Source organism: Malaclemys terrapin, chromosome 9, assembly GCF_027887155.1.
Source record: "Malaclemys terrapin pileata isolate rMalTer1 chromosome 9, rMalTer1.hap1, whole genome shotgun sequence".
Classification (NCBI taxonomy): Eukaryota; Metazoa; Chordata; order Testudines; family Emydidae; genus Malaclemys; species Malaclemys terrapin.
Genome location: NC_071513.1, coordinates 48,797,428 through 48,817,876, shown reverse-complemented (window position 1 = coordinate 48,817,876; position 20,449 = coordinate 48,797,428). Strand labels below are relative to the sequence as shown.

The following is a 20,449-nucleotide window of genomic DNA, read 5'->3' as shown; positions in this document are numbered from 1 at the left end:
CTCCACTTAGGACTAAATCAAGAATTGCCTCTCCTCTGGTGGGTTCGAAGATCAGCTGCTCCAAGAAGCAGTCATTTAAGGTGTCAGGAAACTTTATCTCTGCATCCTATCCTGAGGTGACATGTACCCAGTCAATGTGGGGATAATTGAAATCCCCCATTATTATTACTGAGTTTTTTATTTTAACAGCCTCTCTAATCTCCCTGAGCATTTCATAGTCACTATCAGCATCCTGGTCAGGTGGTCAGTAATATATCTCTACCACTATATTCTTATTATTAGAGCATGGAATTTCTATCCATAGAGATTCTATAGTACAGTTTGATTCATTTACAATTTTTACTTCATTTGATTCTATACTTTCTTTCACATATAATGCCACTCCCCCACCAGCATGATCCGTTCTGTCCTTCTGATATATTTTGTACCCTGGTATTACTGTATCCCATTGATTATCCTCGTTCTGTGATGCCTATTATATCAATATCCTCATTTAATATGAGGCACTCTAGTTCACCCATTTTATTACTTAGACTTCTAGCATTGGTTTATAAACACTTTAAAAACTTGTCTCCTTTTAGCTGTCTGCCATTACACAATGTCACTGAATGGGACTTTTTTATTTGACTGTTTCTGATCAGACCCTACCTGTATTTTATCATTTTCCATCCTCTGCTCCTCACAAGGACATAGAGATTCTCTATTAATAGATCCTCCCGTAAGGGATGTCCAAACCATGTGCTCCTCTGCACCTGTCCGCTTTCCCCCAGCCCTTAGTTTAAAAACTGCTCTACGACCTTTTTAATGTTAAGTGCCAGTAATCTGGTTCCATTTTGGTTTAGGTGGAGCCCATCCTTCCTGTATAGGCTCACCCTTTCCCCAAAGTTTCCCCATTTAAGTATCAAAGTATCAAATAACTGTAGGTGTCTAAAGCTGTGGTATCACAGTGTGTGGAATGCCACAAACGGGATGATTATAATGCTGAATGAAGGAGGCAGGGGGTCAAGATTGTTGCTTGTTAAATCACTCTTGTCTGAATTCAGGGGCCGGAGCTCTGCTCATTTGCCGGCATTTTCAGTATCTGCTTTGGATGCTGTAACTCTAATTCAAACACAGCTGTTACAATGGTTACAGCAGATATTCACACTGCACCCACATACCCCATTCTCCATACTCCTTGTGTTCATGTTAGTATTGCCTACTGCTTCTTGATATGCAGTTAACAAGAAGCAGCATACAAATGGATAAGGCATAGAGATGAAGAAATAGCATGAGGTCTGATTGCAAAATTTCTATAGTTGAAAGGTTGGCATAAATCAGTGGGGAATTTTTTTATTGAAAATTAATCAGTTGTTCCCTGATAAAATGTGGGTTCTTTCTTTTGTTTTAAAGGAAGGCAGATGGGAAAGTCACACTTCTAGAACAGAGAAAGGGTATCAGCATAACCCAGAGGGCCTGATTCTTCTTTATACCCAGGACTCTTTACACCCCACTGGTACTGTAAAGGGGCATTAAAGTGGATATAAATTACATTACCCCATTTTAAGGCAGCCAAAGGGCATTAGTGTCAATGAGAATAAGGCCATTACAATTTAAAACAAATCAGTGCTGTTATTGTAATTAATTATTTCCCCCACCTCTAGCAGTGTTTGGGAACCTTTAGCCATGTTTGGGATCTGGTATTGCGGTTTCATACACATAACCACCTTTCCCATTCCTCATTTACCTTGGCTGTTGACAGAGTGGAGTTAGTTTTGGCTTATGGGGGATGTTGCCCTCCCTGTGTATCTGGGGTATTTTTGTTGGACCTTGCACTGTGGTGCCCTTCTGACTTGTGTGTGGAACAGTTATTAGGGCAAGAAGAGAAAACTGTATTTCCTCATGTTCAGAGCCGGTCACATAAAATCATCACTGGTAAAGTTTGCAGGTGACACAAAAAGTGGGGGAGTGGTAAATAATGAGGAGGACAGGTCACTGATTCAGAGAGATCTGGATCTCTTGGTAAACGGGACAAGCAAACGTGTTTTAACACAGCTAAATGTAACTGTATCCATCTAGGAACAAAGAATGCAGGCCACACTTACAGGACGGGGGCTCTATCCTAGGAAGCAGGGACTCTGAAAAAGATTTGGGGGTTGTGGTGAATAATCAGCTGACCATGAGCTCCCAGTGTGATGCTGTGGCCAAATGAGCTAATGCAATCTTGGGATGTATAAACAGGGGAATCGTTAGTAGGATTAGCGAAGTTATTTTACCTCTGTCTTTGGCACTGGGGCGACTGTTGCTGGAACACTGTGTCCAGATCTGGTGCCCACAATTCAAGAAGGATGTTGATAAATTGGAGCGGTGTCAGAGAAGAGCCTTGTAGTGACAGACTCAAGGAGCTCAGTCTATTTAGCTTAACAGAGAGAAGGCGAAGGGGTGACTTGATCACATTCTATAAGTACTTATATGGGGAGCAAATACATGATCAAGGGCTCTTCAAGCTAGCAGAAAAAAGTTAAACACAATCCAATGGCTGGAAATTGAAGCTAGACAGATTCAGATTGGAAATAAGACATAATTTTTTAACAGTGAGAGGAATTAACCATTGGGACAATTTACCAAGGATAATGGTGGATTCTCTATCACTGACAAGTTTTCAATCAAGACTGGGTGTTTTTCTAAAAGCTCTGCTCTAGGAATTATTTGGAGGCAGGTCTATGGTCTGCGTTATACAGGGGGTCAGACTAGCTGATCACAGTGGTCCTTGCTTGCCTTGGAATCTCTGAAAACCTCTCCACAGCCTGGATGGAATCCAGGGTGGGTGAGTGTTAGTGTTAGTGGTGGTGGGCAGAGGAGTGTCGGGAGTGTCCTTTGAAGAAAGTGACCTTGTCTCTTTGTCTCAACAGTACAGTGGACTGAGCGGGAGTTTGAGCTGGCCCTCTGGGCCTTCAGGAAGTGGAAATGGTACCAATTCACGTCTCTCCGGGACCTTCTGTGGGGCAATGCAATTTTCTTAAAGGAGGCCAATGCCATTAGCGTGGAGCTGAAGAAGAAAGTAAGCACCTTCTGTCACACTCAGGCTCTCCGGGATTTTACCCCTGAGTTATGTAACTGAATTTTCTTTCAATTTTTTTGGAGGAAATTGGATGCCTCCACTTCCTCATGGTTGCTGGTTGCAGAGCTAAGCACATGCATTTCCCAGTGATTACCAAACCAAGAGATGTTTGTACACAAACAGTGAGCACATGGGACAGAAACTGCAGCCCTCTGCTTCAGTAGAGTCTCATCAGCTTGCATGTACCAGCAAGATGGCAAAGCTGTGAATGAGATCAAGGACTGGGGCTCTCAAAGACCAGAAAACGTGTTCCTAGATGAGCCATATTACAGGTTCTACCAAAAGCAATGGGTCAGATTTGAACCTGGCGTAAGCACGTATATCTCCATGGAAGTCACTGACACCGGCTTACCCCGAGGTCTGGGGTGGCCCCTTGTGCTTTTCAGGAGTTACACAGAGTGGATGGATGCCAACAGTCCAAAGGCACTGGCTGGGGATCACCATTCACCATGAGCCTTCCACACACATACTGATTCTCCAACCCTCTGTCCATTCCCAGGTCCAGTTCCAGTTCGTCCTCCTCACAGACACTCTTTACTCCCCTCTGCCTCCCGACCTGCTGCCCCCCAATGCTGCCAAAGACCGAGAGAAACGGCCCTTCCCACGAACCATTGTGGCTGTGGAGGTGCAGGACCAGAAGAATGGAGCAACACATTACTGGACTCTGGAGAAACTCAGGTAGAGTGGGGCAGAGGTACTGTGGCACAGCCACACGTTTTGTACTGGGCGGGGTGGGGCTGAGAGCAGCCCTGCTCGACTGGCACATTCAGGACAAGAAGAGTAGAGTTGTGGAGTCTCCTGTTTTGTGGTCCTAGCCCCTTGGTTTGAAGTTGCATGCACACGCCTATCAATCAGTGAGAGTTTATCCCTTGCACATTTATTACCACTGCCTTCACAAATAAACAAGAATGATCAGTGAACAACAATAATGGCAAAATAGCATACAAAATAGCAATGTATTTCATTATGAATCTAAACCAGGGGTCAGCAACCTATGGCACACGTGCCAAAGATGGCATGCGAGCCGATTTTTAATGGCACGCTGCTGCCTGCCGGGGTCCCGTTCAGCCCGCTGCCGGTCTGGGGTTCCGGCAGCGGGCTGAGCGGGACCCCGGCAGGCAGCAGCGTGCCATTAAAAATCCTGCCCGACCCAGTCCGCTCTTCTCTGCCCCCCGCCTACCGCTCTCTCTGGTGGGGGTAGGGGGCAGAAGTAAGCTTGCTTCTGCCGGCTGCTGCTGTACAGCAGGTCCGCCGGCAGCCAAGCTTCCCCCTCCCCCGCCTCTTCCCCCAGCGTGCTGCATTGAGCCCTGCCTCCTTTCCCTCCCTGCCGCCGATGGCCCTTGCAAGGGAGGGGAGAAGAGCAGCCCCAGCGCCCTCACTGCTCAGACCGGTAAGGAGGCGGGGAAGGGAGGGAGGAGCGGGGCCTTGGGGAAGGGGGGTAGGAGCGGGACCTTGGGGAAGGGGGTAGGAGTGGGGTGTATCTCTCCAGCCCCCTGCCATGAGCCGCTCAGGACAGGGGGCTGGGAGCACCCCCCTGATCCCAGCCCCCCCCCAGCCCTCTGCCCTGACCCCTGCACCCCCCTTACACCCCAGCCCCCTGCATCCCCCCCACGACCCCATCCCTGATTCCTGCACCCTACACACATACCCAGCCTCCTCACACCCCATGCCCTGACTCCTGCACCCCCTCACACGCCCCCAGGCCTCTGCCCGACCCCTGCACCCCCCTTGCACCCCAGCTCCCTGCATCCCCCCCCATGACACCATCCCTAACACCTGCACCCTCCACACATACCCAGCCCCCCCCACCCCACTGCCCTGACTCCTGCACTCCCCACACCCCGTGCCCTGACTCTTGGACCCCCCACATCCCCACCCCCCACCCTGAGCACCAGGTTGGCAGCGGGCTGAGCGGGGCCCGCGGCTGGGACTCCAGCTAGCAAGGGGCCGGCAGCCAGAACCCCAGACTGGCAGCAGGCTGAGTGGGCCAGCAGCCGGGACCCTGGTTGGCAGGAGCCAGCAGACGGAACCCCAGACCGGCAGCGGGCTGTGCCACTCGGCCCGCTGATGGTCTGGGATGCCGGCCCTGCTCAGCCCGCTGCTGGTCTGGGGCTCCGTCTGCTGGCTCCTGCCAACCAGGGTCCCGGCTGCTGGCCCACTCAGCCTGCTGCCAGTCTGGGGTTCTGGCTGCCGGCCCCTTGAAGCTTCTTAAACATTTTGAAAACCTTGTTTACTTTACATACATGTGTGTGGCTGTGATACATTGGATATCCTAGAAGTACAGTGTTACAGGGCTGGTGTGTGTGGCTCTGACTCAGTGCTCAAGGGGCTGGAAGCTGATCTAGATCCTTAAACCTCATTGTGTACATCTGTTTCTCTCTGTTTCTTCTTGCAGACAGCGACTGGACCTGATGCGTGAAATGTACGACAGGGCAGCAGAAGTGCCTTCTAGCATCCTTGAGGACTGTGACAACGTCGTGACCGGTGGAGATCCTTTCTACGACCGCTTCCCCTGGTTCAGACTGGTTGGCAGGTGAGAGCCTTGCTCCTCCTTTTTCTAAATCCATCTGCAATCCAAACACACCCACAGAAGGAAACGTTGCTTGGTTTGATAGGGACAACTGGTGCGGTGCGGAGAGACCATAGTGGCTGCTGTGGGTGAAAGGGTTCCACCAGGCAGCAAGCCAATATCTAAGGAGCGCTATTTTCCACAATCACTTTTCTCTGCCCTCTGCATGGGTACTCTGGAATGATTTTCTGGGACCCCTACTGCTGCCAGGCATTCGGTGCCCTGCTACAGTGAGTTGGTGGTGAATTTCCCATCGCCTTCTTTGAAGCTGTGCCTAATAAGCACAAGGCACGAGCTCTCAACCTGGGGATGGCAGCCCCCTGCCCTTCCCATCCTGCAGCGTGGGAGGGGGATTCTGGGTGGGTTGTGTGTGGCCCGATGATGGAAACAAAGCTGTGGAAGGGGACAGGTTGAGAACCCTGCTGTCAGGTTTCCACGTCCATGGATGTGTGTTTGTGTGCACACACGCAGGCGTGCTCATTGGCATCTGAACATCTTGGTGTGCTGTACTGTACGTGCCATGTCACCTCATGTGCTTCCCACCTGCCAGTTGGAAGGGCACAGTGCTGTCAGCTAGGAGGTGTCGAAGGGACTGGTCCTGCCGCCGAACGTGACCAACCTTGGTGCAGTCAAGGCCTGATCCTTGCCAGTTAACAGCAGTGGAAGGACTCCCCTTGATTCCAGTGGGCACTCTACTGGGGCCTTAGTTGACAGAGCTACGTTCCTGCTTTGCTGAATCCTCTGCAAAGTCCGAGGTGGCATTTCCCATCTTTCACAGCAGTTGTTAGCTGGCGACACTGGGGGCTTCTTTGTAATACACTTTGGACAGGCAGGTCTTATTTCCCACTCCCCTCCTGAATAGCAATGGTCCTTGGTGTAAAAGAAAAAGCCTATTCTTTCTCTCTCTTCTGTTTGGAATAGCTGGTGTTAACCTGTCTTCTATCTTGTTGTACTAACCTTAGTTCAGATATCTCTGGCTGCAACAGCTCTCCTCTTTTCAACACATGCATGAGCGAGCGCATGGCTGATCTCACCCCCTCCCCCACCTTCTCGAACCCCGACTCCGACATCACCGAGCCTGCTGACGAGCAGCACGTGGGGAAGGAGGAGGAGGAGGAGGAGGAGGACCTGGAGGAAGACATCTTTCCGGAGTACCCGCTGTATGATGGCCGGGATCCATTTTACGACCGCTCCCCCCTGTTCAGTTTAGTAGGAAGGTTGGTGAGGTTTTAGGAGAGCATGCTGGGAAGGAACTAGCTCTTTCGTACGAGAGAACTGCTTTCTGACACTATTCCCATGTTGAGGGCATGCGTTCCACAGGCAGTCGGGATGGGTTAGCTGAACAGTGTCCTTAAAGAGATGGCCAGCAGGGCAGGTGTACTGGTCAGTGTGATGGTAAGGCAAGTGTCGATAGAAAACGAAGACGGGAGAGGCTACTATAGCCAGCTCTTCTTTAGAGTGAGCTTCAAGACAGGTATCACAGAGTCAACGGAGACAGGATTGAGTAGCCACTGGATTCATATGGTCTCTTTAAAGAGAAGAGTTTCATGTGATAGAGAATTGTGTGGTGATGACACAGAGGTATGTTTCAGTTCTAATTTACTGCTGGAAACATTTATGATGAAATGTCTGCAAAATGGGTGGCCTTCTGCTCCTGCATGGGTTGTGAGGGTCACATCTTTGCAGTCATGGAATGGAAATCCCATGCATGACTCTGACGTAGATCCTCACCAGCAAGAGGAGAATGTACAGGCTTCTGGGGAGTGGTGGAATGGCCAAGAGACCAAGGTGTAACTCAAGCACAGTGAACTATAAGAGAAGGCCCATCAGTTCTGATCGTTAGGAGAAGGATTCAGAGGCAGCCAGTGGCCCTGAGCGGTGTGTGAGGAAGAGATGGGAGGTGCAGAAAGTGAGCACAGTACTACAAGGCAGGCAGGTCCAGTTGGTAGCGAGTGGGATTTCCCCAGATGACTCAGGGAAGAGCTGTGGGGAATAAGGTTGGCTTCAAAAGCTAAAACCAAAGGCTGTGGAGGGAGAGGATTTTATCCTTTTTTTTTTTTTTTTTTGTAAAAGCCATATATTTTTAAGCCACCACTACTGCTTTTGGCCAGCACATGGATAGAAACTGTTTTCTGCAGTGGTTCGAACTAGAGCCATGCAGAAAAGAGTTGTGTGGGAAGAAGAGCTGCCAGAAGTTTTCAGGTGGTTTGGAGAAAAGCTCTGGAGTGGGGAGAGCTTCTCTGCCCTGCAGGGCTGGGAGTGGACTCTGCCCAAAGGGAAAGAGAATTGTTTTTTTTTCTTTTGCTAGTGAAAACAGAATGTTTCAATGGCTCATTCTGGAAAAGAACTCCAGATTTTGTGAAATTGGTGACATGTTTGATTCAATCAGCCACCATTTCATTCTGCTAGAGAAAACCATCTGAAATTGCCAAGCATGGCACCAGATAGCCCAGTTCTGCTTCAGACTTTTCCAAGGGGAAAGAAGAGGTTTTGCCCATAGTTGTCTCAGGGACTCCTGTCCTTTAAAAATTGGGTCAAATTCAGACTTGGTGCAAGCAGCTGCAGCTTCACTGTAGTCAGTGGCATTGCTTCCATTTACACTGGGTCGTAATTTGGCCTGTGAGCTGTGAATATGTTTGTGAAAGCAAGAAGCCTAGGCAAGAAACTAAGAAACTGAGTTCTTCTTTCCAGCCAATGCGACTTGGGCAATGGGACCGAGAAGGGGAGGAGAAGGGACCAGAAAAGAGAGAGAGGAAGCTGGGATAAGAGTCACTGCAGCCTCAGACTGAAAGAGCTGGGTTCTTCCACTTTTTTTTTCCTCTTGGGGGAATCAGAGATTTTAAAAACAAACTACCAGATGAACCGAACCCCCATCCTGTGGGATGTTCCTGGGAGGTTTTTCCATTTGAATCTTCCCAATTCTTTTGAGTCAGACACAGAATTGGCTTTCCCTGTGCAGCAGCTATGCCGATCACATTTCTCGTGAAGTGTGCTTGGATTGGTTTATGATTGGATCCTTGTCTTTGATTAGTTTTCCCCCTATTTTCTTTATTTTTTTTTTCTTTTTTTTTCTTTTTCTTTTTTAGCTGCTGGCTCTCTCTCCAAAGCTTGAGCAAAAATTGGGGGTTATTTCACTTTTGTCTTCTTTTTGAAAGGCTTTTCTTTGGTCTGAGCATGCCATCTTTGCACCTCACCAATCTTGTGGTTAGTGTCTCTGCCCTCCTTCCTTTTCCTTTAGTGACACATTCCCTCCCTCTCCCTATTCCTCTCTTCCTCTTCCTCCCTCTTCAACCTTTCTGGTTTCAGTCTGCTTCAAGATGTGCTCATCTGTTTTTTCATATTGTTATGATGGAAGTTTAACAGGCTTATGATCCTTCTGCAAGATGCCCAGAGTCAGATCTGTATTCACAGACACCAAAGTGAAGCCATCTCCAATACAGGGCATCATAGAGCATTCAAGTGGGCGCCAGACTCAATTCCCTCCTTCCCCCGAGCATGGCACCTTATCTGATCCCGGACACTCAAGAGGATTCCGATCCTTTGACCCTGCAGTTCCATCTTATGGGGTGATTCACTGGGAACGGAAGATACTCTGCATCTCCCAAGAAGGGCTCAGCACCTTGTAGGATTGGGGTTTAAAGCTGGTTCTTGCCTTGTGCTTTAATGATCCAATTCAACTGCCGCTGAAGTCAGTGGAAAGATTCCCATTGACTCCAGAGGGAGCTGACTCAGGCCCCAAGATGCATAAGTTCCTCTGGACATTTGAGGCCTGATCCTGCACCTATTGCAGTCAAAGGGATCGCTGTCGTTGACTTCCCCGGGTGCAGGATTGAGCCCTTGCTGCAGGAATCACCCAGGCTTTACGATGATATTTCAGCTCAGCAGTCAAACCTCTGCTCTGAGGGAGGGCGCTGGAGCCAAATGTACAGATAACAAAGCTGACCACATAGGGATAGTCACAGAATCTTGGTTGCCTCCCTCTGAAGAAGCACCCTAGCTACTCTGTGTGGCGATACTTGTTAATATAGTGGCTTTGCTTCCTTCAAACCTATGCCACTCCATTCATCAGAGCATGAGTATGATGCAGTCCTGTAGAGGCTGCACACTGCACTCCTTCAGACGCGGGCTGGGGATGGCTGCCTATCAGTCTGCTTTTCCAATCTGGAGACCAGCTACAAACAACAGTAAAAGTTATGGGGGGAGGAATTTTGTACACCTAGTACCAAGTTTAGTCTGATGATGGAATATGCTGACCACACAGAATGCCACTGTGGACTGAGGTCATTACAAAACTCCTGCTGAAAGGAACCTCCCACTTCTGTTGCCTGTTCTCATCATCCTGGACAAAGGCATGCTGCAGCTTTGTGAAAGAACTCAGCCCCTGGATGGAAGGCAGCTGAGCAGGCTCACTACGAGTCAGAGGTGATGTGGATAGGAAAGGGGGAAGCATTTTGAGGAGCTGATGTGATCCATGGCCTTGCCCACTGTTTGAGAGCATCTGCCCTCTGATCGTCAAGGGGAGGTGCAGTCCTGAGACGCTGGCGAACAGTTTGCTGCTCCTAAATAGAGGCAGTGGCCAGCAAGGACCTATCCCAGTTTTGATTAGCCAGCAGACTGCAGTGTGGGCGTAGTCATGGGGATACTTGTTTACACCAGTGCAAGGCTAGGCTTCCTGCGACATTATCTCAGTACAGAGGGAAGGACAAGATGGCCTCTTGGGGTCCCTTCCAGCCCTATATTTCTGTGGTTCTAGGGAGACCACAGAGAGGCTTCAAACTCTTCAGAATGTGGCGGCCCAGGTTCTGGGTAGCCCAGACCGATGGGTGTACCACATTCTGCCGTGGCTTCCAAATCCTTTTCAAGGTTCTGGTTCTAGCTCCAGTGATGGCCATCTGAAAATGTCCTTTCAGCAGCGAAAAGGGGATGGTGCATCTGGCTGAGACTGGACTCTGGGCTGCATTCCGAAATTCTGGTCTAATTACAGGTAGAATCTTAGCAGTTTAATCCTCAGTCAAGAAGAGATGGCAAATTGGTAATAGCCTTCCGATGACCTCGCTGAAAGGGGAAGTGTGATGCTGCCAGGCCTACAGTTTTAAGGATGAAGTTTAAATGTGCAAGTTTTCAACGTTAAAAGTCACCTGTTACACATATCAGTAGTCTGCTCCAGAGTGTGCCCTGCACAAGGCAAAACTGATCCCCCAGAACTAAAATCACCTACAGCCCTGTCTCCACCCCAGTGTCCTCTCTTATCCTGGATGTGTTCGGATTGGATTGCGGTTGCCTACATGACGTGAATACCACCAAGGAGACAGCACAAACTGCAGCTGTCTTCCTCTCTCTTTGGCTGCCTTTCTCTCTCAGAACTTTTTGTACGTTCACAATGTAAAGGGCCAGAGAGTAGGGATGCAGTCTTCAGTCAGCACCAGTGCCAGGTGAAGATTCAGTTACTGTCCAGGATTAATGTTCTCATCAGAGTACAGTTTCACCCAGGTGTTAAAGTGCAGACCAGATGTACTCCATTCCACCACTGATCCAGTTCTTCCTGGTGCACTGGAGTAGGTAACCATTTGTGACACTCGCCAACGCCAGATCCCCAGCTTGGACGACCAGAAACCGAAGTGCTCCAAGGCACTGACCACTCTTGAAAATGTTGTCCTGGATCACCGTACAGAGGCAATAGCAGCGAGGGATTGGAGCCAGTTGCCATCCAAAGACGCTGCCTCCCAAGTGCTGAGCACAGATGGGGTCTCAAGGGCTGGGAAGCAAGAGCAGATCACTCATCTGGAAATCTCGGGGTTCCAGGCAGCCTCCAGCTTCTCCGTGTACATGAACATAGTCATTGTGCTGCTTGCTTGTTTAGTTAGGGTGAGACTGAGCCCTAGGCTGAGCCCAGGGGACAGATGGAAGGCACCCGCGACTCAGGCAGACGTGATTGTCCCGGGGTGGGGTAGGGGGGAGTGATTTGCTGCAGCCATTGCCAATGTAACACACTCCTCCTCTTGCGTCAGCCAGCCAGTGCATAGGGGGTGGAGCCAGTGTTCACTCGCCACCCCTCCTCCGGGTCCCCTGGCTGCTGGTGGGCAGGCAGCCCCAGCACCCAGAAGGGCCCGATGTGTCTGTGCAGTGGGATGGCAGCCCCCACTCCCGTGTGCTCCCCAAATGGCTGCCCAGGGCACAACCGAACCCTCTGCGGTTCTACATGTTTGCATAAAGAAAGCCCTGTTAGAGCTAGTGTCTGATTTCTGGGTAGGGGGATGGAACTGGTGCTGGTCTGGCCAAGGAAAGGGGCTCTCCCCGCCAGCCTGACAGGCAGCTTCTCCTCCTGGGAGTGCTCAGGGGAGGGCTTCAGGTCTAAGTCCGCCTCCTGCTGGCCCCTGTTCATAACTGGTACAGTGAGGTGTCAGCATCGTCACTCATGCATTCAGGCATCCCACATCTGCCCTGCTGCCTGGGCATTGAACTCGCAGGGCCAGATCCTCAGCTGGGGTAAATGGCATAGTAAGTGGGGCTCCACTGATTTACACCAGATGAGGTTCTGGCCTATGGTTCCTGGGTGTGACTCACTGAGCATTGTCCACTCCCTGTCTGGTGTCACGGCTGCATAGGGCCTCTCGAGCACTCCTTACTCCGCAGGCAGCCGTGCTGATTTCCATGGCAATAGGGTACTACTCAGCACACAGCAGGGTGATTGATTCGGAGGAGCCAGCTGCGTTCACAAGGTGGGTGCTTTCTGGGGCTCAGCCCGGGGGGAGCCTGAACCCTGCCCCCTGGCTGTTGCATGGAGGCTCTACCAGCTGGGCACTGACTGAGCAGACCCCTGTTTGAAGGCAGGCTTGCCCCTCTTGGGGATAGGTTTTCATACACTATCCAGGGGATGTGCCGGGCCTCTCTTAAAGCAGGCTGAAAACCCACCATTGCAATAGCTTCTCAGTCTCAGACTCTGGACAGGTGTCTGCATTTCCCAGCCTGTCTGCAGGAGGCTCTGTGCTCTAACCAAGAACTTCCTTTCCTTCACTCTCTCTCCTCCCCTTCTCCTCTTCTTTTTCCCTTTTCCTTCCTGCCTCTCTCTTCCTCTGCCTTCTCTCCCCCTGCGCACTCTGGTCCCCTCTTGCCCATCCCCCTCCCCACACTCTTTAATCTGCAGCAGACCCGTGGTTGTTTCACAGCACCTTCCGTCCTAGTTCTCCAGTTCTCCACAGCAAGAGGTCCTCTTTCTAGCTTCCTTGTTGCACCGACACAGCCCCCTCCTCAGCCCTCCCCACGACGCTGTCGCGCCCAAGGGAGATGACAGGCCGAGAGGTATGCTGGTGCTCACTAACTCGCTGCCACTTTCGCAGGAACCTGATGTTACTGTAGCTCTGCCTCCCACCAGCCTGTCCTAAGCACGCTGAATCCCCTCCCCCCACACACTTCCGGCTGACCCTGGCTGCCTTTCTTTAGTTTTGCTTTGCAGCACCATGTTGTGATGTGAGCGGTGAACTGTGAGCCCAGCTGCCATCTGGCCACGGAGCGTGTTTGGAAACCCCAGGCTGGGGGCGCAGTGACCCCTCTCCTGTGTTACTTAACTCTTTCAGGGCATTCGTGTATCTCAGCAACCTGCTGTACCCAGTGCCGCTAGTGCACCGTGTTGCCATCGTCAGCGAGAAGGGCGAGGTGAAAGGCTTCCTGCGCGTGGCAGTCCAGGCCATCTCAGGTACATTGGGCAAGCAGCAATGGGTTTTCAGTGGCAGGCGGATGCTCTGAGCTGGCCTTGCCCCAGTGCCATAGTGAGTCTGGAGAGCCAGTTCTCAGGGCCATTACATTTCATGGAGACATATGCCCTTTCCTGAGCATGATGAGCCCCGTGCTGTGTGCTCAGGCTGGTGGCACCAATCCATTAGTCCACAGCCTAAGCATTTCTTTAGACCAGGGGTGGCCAACCTATGGTTCCGGAGCCACATGCAGCTCTTCAGAAGTTAATATGCGGCTCCTTGTATAGGCACCGACTCCAGGGCTGGAGCTACAGGTGCCAACTTTCCAATGTGCCAGGGGGTGCTCGCTGCTCAACCCCTGGCTCTGCCACAGGCCCTGCCCCCACTCCACCCCTTCCTGCCCCCTTCCCTGAGCCTGCCGTGACCTTGCTCCTCCTTCCCCCCAGAGCCTCCTGCACACCATAAAACAGCTGATCTGGAGGTGCGGGGAGAGAGGGGGAGGTGCTGATCGGTGGGGCTGTCAGTGGGTGGAAGGCGCTGGGAGCGGGGGAGCTGATGTGGGGCTGCTGATGTATTATTGTGGCTCTTTGACAATGTACATTGGTAAATTCTGGTTCCTTCTCAGGCTCAGGTTGGCCACCCCTGCTTTAGACCTTGCTCTCCCTGTTGCATTGTGCACAAGACCCCGGCCCCAAGTGGGCCAGTGGAGTATTGCACACACACAGGATTTGCCAGGAGGTATGCCACTCACAGGCCACCATGCAATGTTTTCCTGCTCTAGTAATACAGGGACATCAAGCTTCCACTGGCAGGAATTGTGGGTGCTGTAGTCCAATAGGCATCTCCTGTACTGTCATTAGAACTACCACAAGAGAGCACTCATCACTCTGTGAGTTATATTGTGTGCTGCTCCCACCCCATGCAACTCGCCTGACTTCAGTGGGTTACACGTGGTGTAAATCAATTCAGCATCAGTTCCCGTGTGCCTGTGTCAATATGTTCCAAGATCCATGCCTTACCGGGACAAATTGCTGTCTCCTGGGGTGAGAAGAAAATTATTTTGTCCAATTCATTCAGTTCCATGCTTCCCCATCAATTGGCCCCAACCTGATCTGGAAAGACCTCTCACTCATGGCATGCGAGGGGAAGTGGGGCCCGTTATAGATTTATCATGAATAGAACCTGATCCTGGTGGAACTGACCCATCTGTGAATTATCAGTCACCTTGAGCAAGGTGATTCACAGATGGGGTCAGTTCCACCAGGATCTGGCTCTATTCATGATAAATCTAGGGCTGAGAAAAATTAATAGCAATACTTTTTTCTGGTACTGTTCGTTTCAGGTACATATTCTGTTCTGCAAGTACAACCACTGTCCCCAACTCACACATGCACACAAGCTATTCTAATAGGATGGTCTTGCAAAGAACTGAAAACTCTGCCATGTCATGTCATGGTTTTATGATCTGGGCCATCATCTGCTTAACTAGCAAGGGCATTAGTGTGGTGCTGTTGGTACCAATTTATAGATGAGTGTGCACATAGATGGCTGTTAGCTAATGCAGAATTGTTGACTCTGAAACAGAGGCTGGAAAGCACTTCTTGCAACATTTCCATGATTGCCTTTTGGAATTCACTGGTTTTCATCAAGTTCTGCAGCCAGTGACCACTCAAGCATTCCTTGATGAAGAAACTCAGTGAGCAGTGTATGAAAGGTCACAATCCCAGAGACCTTGACTCTGGCTGCGATCTGCTTTGAGAGCGAGTTTTTCCTGCCTTCCTGTAATGTCTTGCTGTGTTTCCTCTTTCAGCGGATGAAGAAGCCCCGGATTATGGTTCAGGAGTACGGCAGTCAGGGACAGCCAAAATATCCTTTGATGATCAGCACTTTGAGAAGGTACAGTATGGCAGCCAGCCCCAGGTGAGAATATCTTTCTATGACCTTAGCTTGCTGGGGAGTGTATTGGGTCCTCCTATTATTCATATCCTGATAACAAGTCCGTTCCTAATATTTTAGCCTATTGGTCTCAGACTGCAGAAGACTAGGAGTGCCCTAGATATGATGCGCTTTGGGTTAGGAGAGGGAGTGATGACCACATCCCTCATGGGCCTGAAGATTGGCCTCAGCCACGCCAGTACAAACACCGTGACTGCAGTGGCCTGCTAGCAGAGTGGCATGGGCACTGCCCTTGTTGAATGGAACTGGAGCCTCTGGTTCGTTTCACGCAGGCCAGTGAACAGCTGGTAGATGACAGTCACTCAGTACAGACCTAGTTCAGATTGGAACAATGTCTTAGCAGCCAAAGGCTCCCTCTCTCATTACTGATTCCCTGGGCCGCTTGACCCTGTCCCTTCGGCCAATCTGTGTGCCATACGTTTACGCTGAGGCTTCAGATGTTGCTGTGGTAGAGGAGATAAAAGCTGCAGCCTCTCATGCCTGACTGGGTGTCTGCCACGCAGTACAGAGGGGAAGGCATGCCAGGCAAGAGACAAAAAGGCTGCTCATGGCCGTTAGCAGGGTGAGCGTGCTGTAAGGACTGCGGCCTCCCTACACACACAGCCTCTCTGTTCCATTTCCCCTTGTCCCTGGCAGTTCCAGTCTGAGGCCTGTCCCATGGCGGGGATGTCTCGTTCAGGGACCTCGCAGGAGGAACTGCGGATTGTTGAAGGCCAGGGGCAGATAACTGACATCGGACCTTCTGCAGATGAAGTCAACAACAACACCTGTGCAGGTGAAAGGGTTGTTTTAGTCCAGGGGGAAGTGGCGTTGGGCGGGAGCTGTATACCTAGTAGGAAGAAAAAGAATGTTTCACTGCTCACTGGATTGCAAAGGGCCAGAGCCTCAGCAGGGTGTGAACTGCCAGCTCCATTGAAAGCAATGTTTGTGTTGGTATGTGGCATGCTGGATGTTCACTAGGCCTTGATGGATGCTGTCTGGAGTTTTTCTAATGGCTCTCCTCCTCCCCCAGTGACTCCAGATGATCTCCTCCTCGACAGTCCAGAGAAAGTTGCTCTAGATGACCCATTGGAAGCAGTTCTGGACCATCTGACACTGGGCAGCATCTTCACCTTCCGAGTGACAGTTCTGCAAGCCTCCAGCATCTCTGCAGAATATGCAGATATCTTCTGCCAGTTTAAGTGAGATGTCCTCAGATCCCTCTGCTCTGCTGGTGTTTGTTCCCTCTTCCTCCCACTCTGCCTTTGCCTCAATCAGAAGGTTGCACTCCCCAAGGAGCGTCATGAACAGATAGCAGAGGCACGCAACCGCCCTGCCCTTGCTGGATTCCTAAATGAAATGGGATCTCAGCTACGTGGCAGGGGGTCTCTGGGTAGCCCTGAGATGGGAAAGGGCAAGCGCCCAGGCCTAGATTGGCCACACTGTCCTCTTCGCTTCTGAATTTTTGACCAATGCCTCATGAAAGAGGGAAAGAACCGAGAGAGAGTCACGCAGTGCAAAATTAGTCTGTTCATTCACATGAGGCCTGATCCAAAGCCTGCTAAAGTTAGTGGGTGTCTTGGACAGCAGTGTGTGGCGGATCAGGCCCATGGAGAGCTGACTTTCTGTAGCAGCCTATCTGAACTTATAGAGTGCAGGCCCCTGGGGGGAGGGGAAATGAGTCATCTTCATTCAGACCTGGGGTAGTCTACGCTGGCTCCCACCTCGCTCTGTCATTCTCATTTTACCCTGCCGACCACACCGCTGCTGTAACAATCTTCCCCCTTCACAGCTTTATCCATCGTCACGATGAGGCCTTTTCAACGGAGCCCTTGAAGAACACAGGACGAGGACCACCTCTAGGGTTCTATCATGTCCAGAATGTTAGTATCACTGCCCAGGCTGTTTTCTCTCTGCCCCGCAATATTCAGGGTCTGTCCAGAGCATAGAAACCTTCAAATCCTGTGCTCCCCAAACTTTTTCTGTTGTGCCCCTCCCCCCCCCACCCATAAGGGAATCTGTCGGGGCCCAGGGTCTGGAGCCGGAAGTGGAGCCACAACCAGGGCTGGGGCCAGGCCCGGGAGTGGAGCTGCGGCTGGGGCTGGAGGTGGGAGCAGAGTGGAGCTGGATGCAGAGTGGGACTGGGTGGCACTTCCTCCCTGCCCCCCCTGGGGCCTGGTTCAGATCCCGCCACGTCCCCCTGAACATTCCTCCGTGCCCCCCGAGAGGGGCGTGCCCCACGGTTTGGGAACCACTAGTCTAATCCCACTCTACCACTGCCAGTTTGACAGCAGCAATTGCACCACCTCCCAGTCACATGGCAATGTGCTCTCCTCTCTGCCCATGGGGTAATACACTTCACACTCTGCAATGGGCTGCTGCTTTATCCTGGAGATCTGAGAACTTCCTTCTCGTTACAGTGTGTGATCAGAGATCATACAAGGTGCTCCTCTGAGTGAACCGGCTTAGCTCACGAGTTAACGGGTTGTCACATATATCACACTTGATCTGCGGCTGGAAAAAAATGCATTGATTGCATTTTGGTGGGGGAAGAAACCATGTGTGTGTCCTTCTGACTGTCACAGGCATTCCCCTCTGTCACAGGGCACTTCTTCAGCTACCCAGTGAGTAGCACAGCCTCGCCTGTGTTCATGGTTCTCCGTCACAAACACCAACTATCCGTTTCTGGCCCACTACGGGCCCCTGTAGCCCTCTGTTTCCAAACAGGACAGGACACAGCACAGGTACACAGTGGGAAGAGCACACAGCTTCTCTCCTCCACCCAGCTCCCCCCCATCCTCCAAGCTCCCCCTTTTACTTCCTGGTCCTCCCAATTGTATATCCTCCCAGGAACTAAGCCAGTTACCTGTTAGCTCAGCACTGGCCCCCAAGTGTCAGTAATCCCCACCAGTAACAGGTTGGTAGGCTCCAATTACGCCTGCAGCCTTCAGTGACCAGTGTGCTGCAGCCAGCACTCTGTCACACCCTCCTTGCTGAACTTGCCCAGGGTAGGTTTTTGTCAGCAAGTTAAGTCTCTTCTAGACAAGAGTGTGTCTGTGTGAGAGGAGAATGGCAGAGAAACCAACGAGTGCTACAAAGAAAACCAACAAAAGACACTCTTGTGACAAGGAGCCCAAACTTTCTAGACTGTTGTATCTAACATGCCGTGCCCCTGAACCATCATCTCTCTCTGAAGCAGCACAGGTCCTCAGGCTGACAGCAGGCCACCTCCAGCCTAAGAGCCAGCAGACCAGGTTGTTAAGGGTTGTTATCCTTCCCCCTTCTCTTCCCTGTGTCCACTCTCACATGACCACAAACACTGTCTCAGCCTCGGACCGGCTTAAAGGTGAAGCCTGGAAAGCCAGCTCCAGAGAGAAGAATAAAGGCCATTGTTAAGGTTCCTTCGGTCCTGCCGGTGAAGGTCATGGCTCCTATTCCTGAGGTTCCTGCTTTTCATATTTATTTTGACATTATTAGCCTCTCCTTCAAGGACCTGGTGTAGAAAAGCTCTAGACCTCTCTGAAGTAACCCCTGGCAATATGGGTCCAGATTTTTCTGACGCTGAGTGTCTCTGTGAGGAGCCTCTAGACCAGTCTCACCATTTTGCTCTGGAAGACCAACCACTCCCATGCAGAAATATTCACCCTGCCTCCTCCTGCAGAAATCAAAGGGCTGCCTTAGCTTTGGGGAAATTAAACCAGCAGCATTATGCCATCATTGTGTAAGTGTGACATAAGCAAAAACCCATCAGAGGGGTGAGCTGAGCCTGTTTCCTTGGAGAAATACCATTTACTAGTAAGCAAAGTATTGTGTCCATCACATGTCTAACCTTAAGAATGTGAGTAATCCCGTGGAAGTCGCATGCTTAAATCCTTTGCTGGATAGGGGCCTAGACGAATGGATTGCTGCTGTATGTCATTTTAAAGCGTTGTTGCTTGTCCCCTGCTTCCCTCTCTCTCAGATTGCGGTGGAGGTGACCAAGTCATTCATTGAGTACATCAAGAGCCAACCGATTGTGTTTGAGGTGTTTGGGCATTATCAGCAACATCCCTTCCCTCCTCTCTGCAAGGACGTGCTCAGGTCAGTGTGGTGTAGGGAAGGGGTAACATCCAGAGGATGGGCTCACCCCTCTTGTTGACTCAGACTTATTTTTTAACGTTGTAACCAGAGCCTCATGTAGCGTGGACCTAGGATCTGATAAAGCCTATCCAAATCAATGGGAGTCGTTCCATTGGTTTCTGTGGGCTATGGATCAGGTCTATAAATTCTGTGCAAACACTCTTCGGTATCTACAGCTTAGCAGTACTGAATTCTGCAGCATCTTGAAGCTTTAGCTAAGAAGCCAGAGTTTTCCATTCCTCTAACATGTATGAAAATAAAGATGAATCTTACTAAATTCTTGGCCTCAACATCATGTGTCAGTGAGTTCCACAGTCGAATGAGATGTTGCCTGCAAAAGTATATCCTTTTGTTGGTTTTGAGTTTTCTACCTTCCAACTTCATAGTGTCCCCTTGTTCTTGTGTTGTGAGATGGGGAGGAGGGGAGCTTCAGCTCTACCTTCTCTAAACCAGTCATTTATTTTGCATGCATTCTTTCATCTGAGTCTCTTCTCTCCATAGCCCACTGAGACCATCCCGACGCCACTTCCCCCGGGTCATGCCATTGTCCAAGCCAGGTAGGCCATTGTTTTTCCCCTTCTAAAGTACATTAGGCTTCAGAAGCCACAACTTGAAGCACCTGGGAATTGGGGGAGAATTGGTCATTCCTTGCTGGACTTCTCTGCAATAACACCATGGTCACCTGGTTTTGTACAAAGTAAGGGTCTGCGTGATGGGAGATGGTGTTTTGATAACAGGCTGAATTGTCTGTGGGTTCTCATGCTGTTTAGCTTGATGCATTGCATAACGTTCTTAAGATGGCTTCTGTAAATCAAGCCACTCCAGTGGGGGAAGGAGACCTTTCCAGGCTAGCCAGTATTCGTGGTGTATTGGTTTTTTGAAATGTCCATAGAGCCAGCCATGGTGTGTAGCTCTACAGAGAAACCATTCGTCTGGGAAACTCCTGGGTGTTGCAGGTGGGGGGAGCTATTTCTGTGGGAATGTTAAGCAGAGAGCAGTCCTGGTGGTGAGATGAACAGGTAGGCCTGATGATGC

General features: G+C 50.6%; 1 protein-coding gene across 11 annotated transcripts in view; it reads left to right on the top strand.

The window, feature by feature from the left end:
• Window positions 1–20,449, top strand: part of KIF1A (kinesin family member 1A) — a 182,945-nt gene that overhangs the window by 109,090 nt on the left and 53,406 nt on the right. For 4 of the 11 annotated variants that reach the window (XM_054039620.1, XM_054039616.1, XM_054039618.1 and 1 more), the window contains 11 exons: window positions 2,892–3,040; window positions 3,600–3,778; window positions 5,496–5,633; window positions 6,632–6,886; window positions 13,244–13,362; window positions 15,171–15,280; window positions 15,953–16,091; window positions 16,329–16,497; window positions 17,088–17,178; window positions 19,257–19,375; window positions 19,916–19,971. In XM_054039620.1, the coding sequence (XP_053895595.1) occupies window positions 2,892–3,040; window positions 3,600–3,778; window positions 5,496–5,633; window positions 6,632–6,886; window positions 13,244–13,362; window positions 15,171–15,280; window positions 15,953–16,091; window positions 16,329–16,497; window positions 17,088–17,178; window positions 19,257–19,375; window positions 19,916–19,971 (1,524 nt within the window). The remainder of the gene's footprint in view (window positions 1–2,891; window positions 3,041–3,599; window positions 3,779–5,495; window positions 5,634–6,631; window positions 6,887–13,243; window positions 13,363–15,170; window positions 15,281–15,952; window positions 16,092–16,328; window positions 16,498–17,087; window positions 17,179–19,256; window positions 19,376–19,915; window positions 19,972–20,449) is intronic. The other 7 variants (XM_054039625.1, XM_054039623.1, XM_054039624.1 and 4 more) reach the window with 2 other exon arrangements.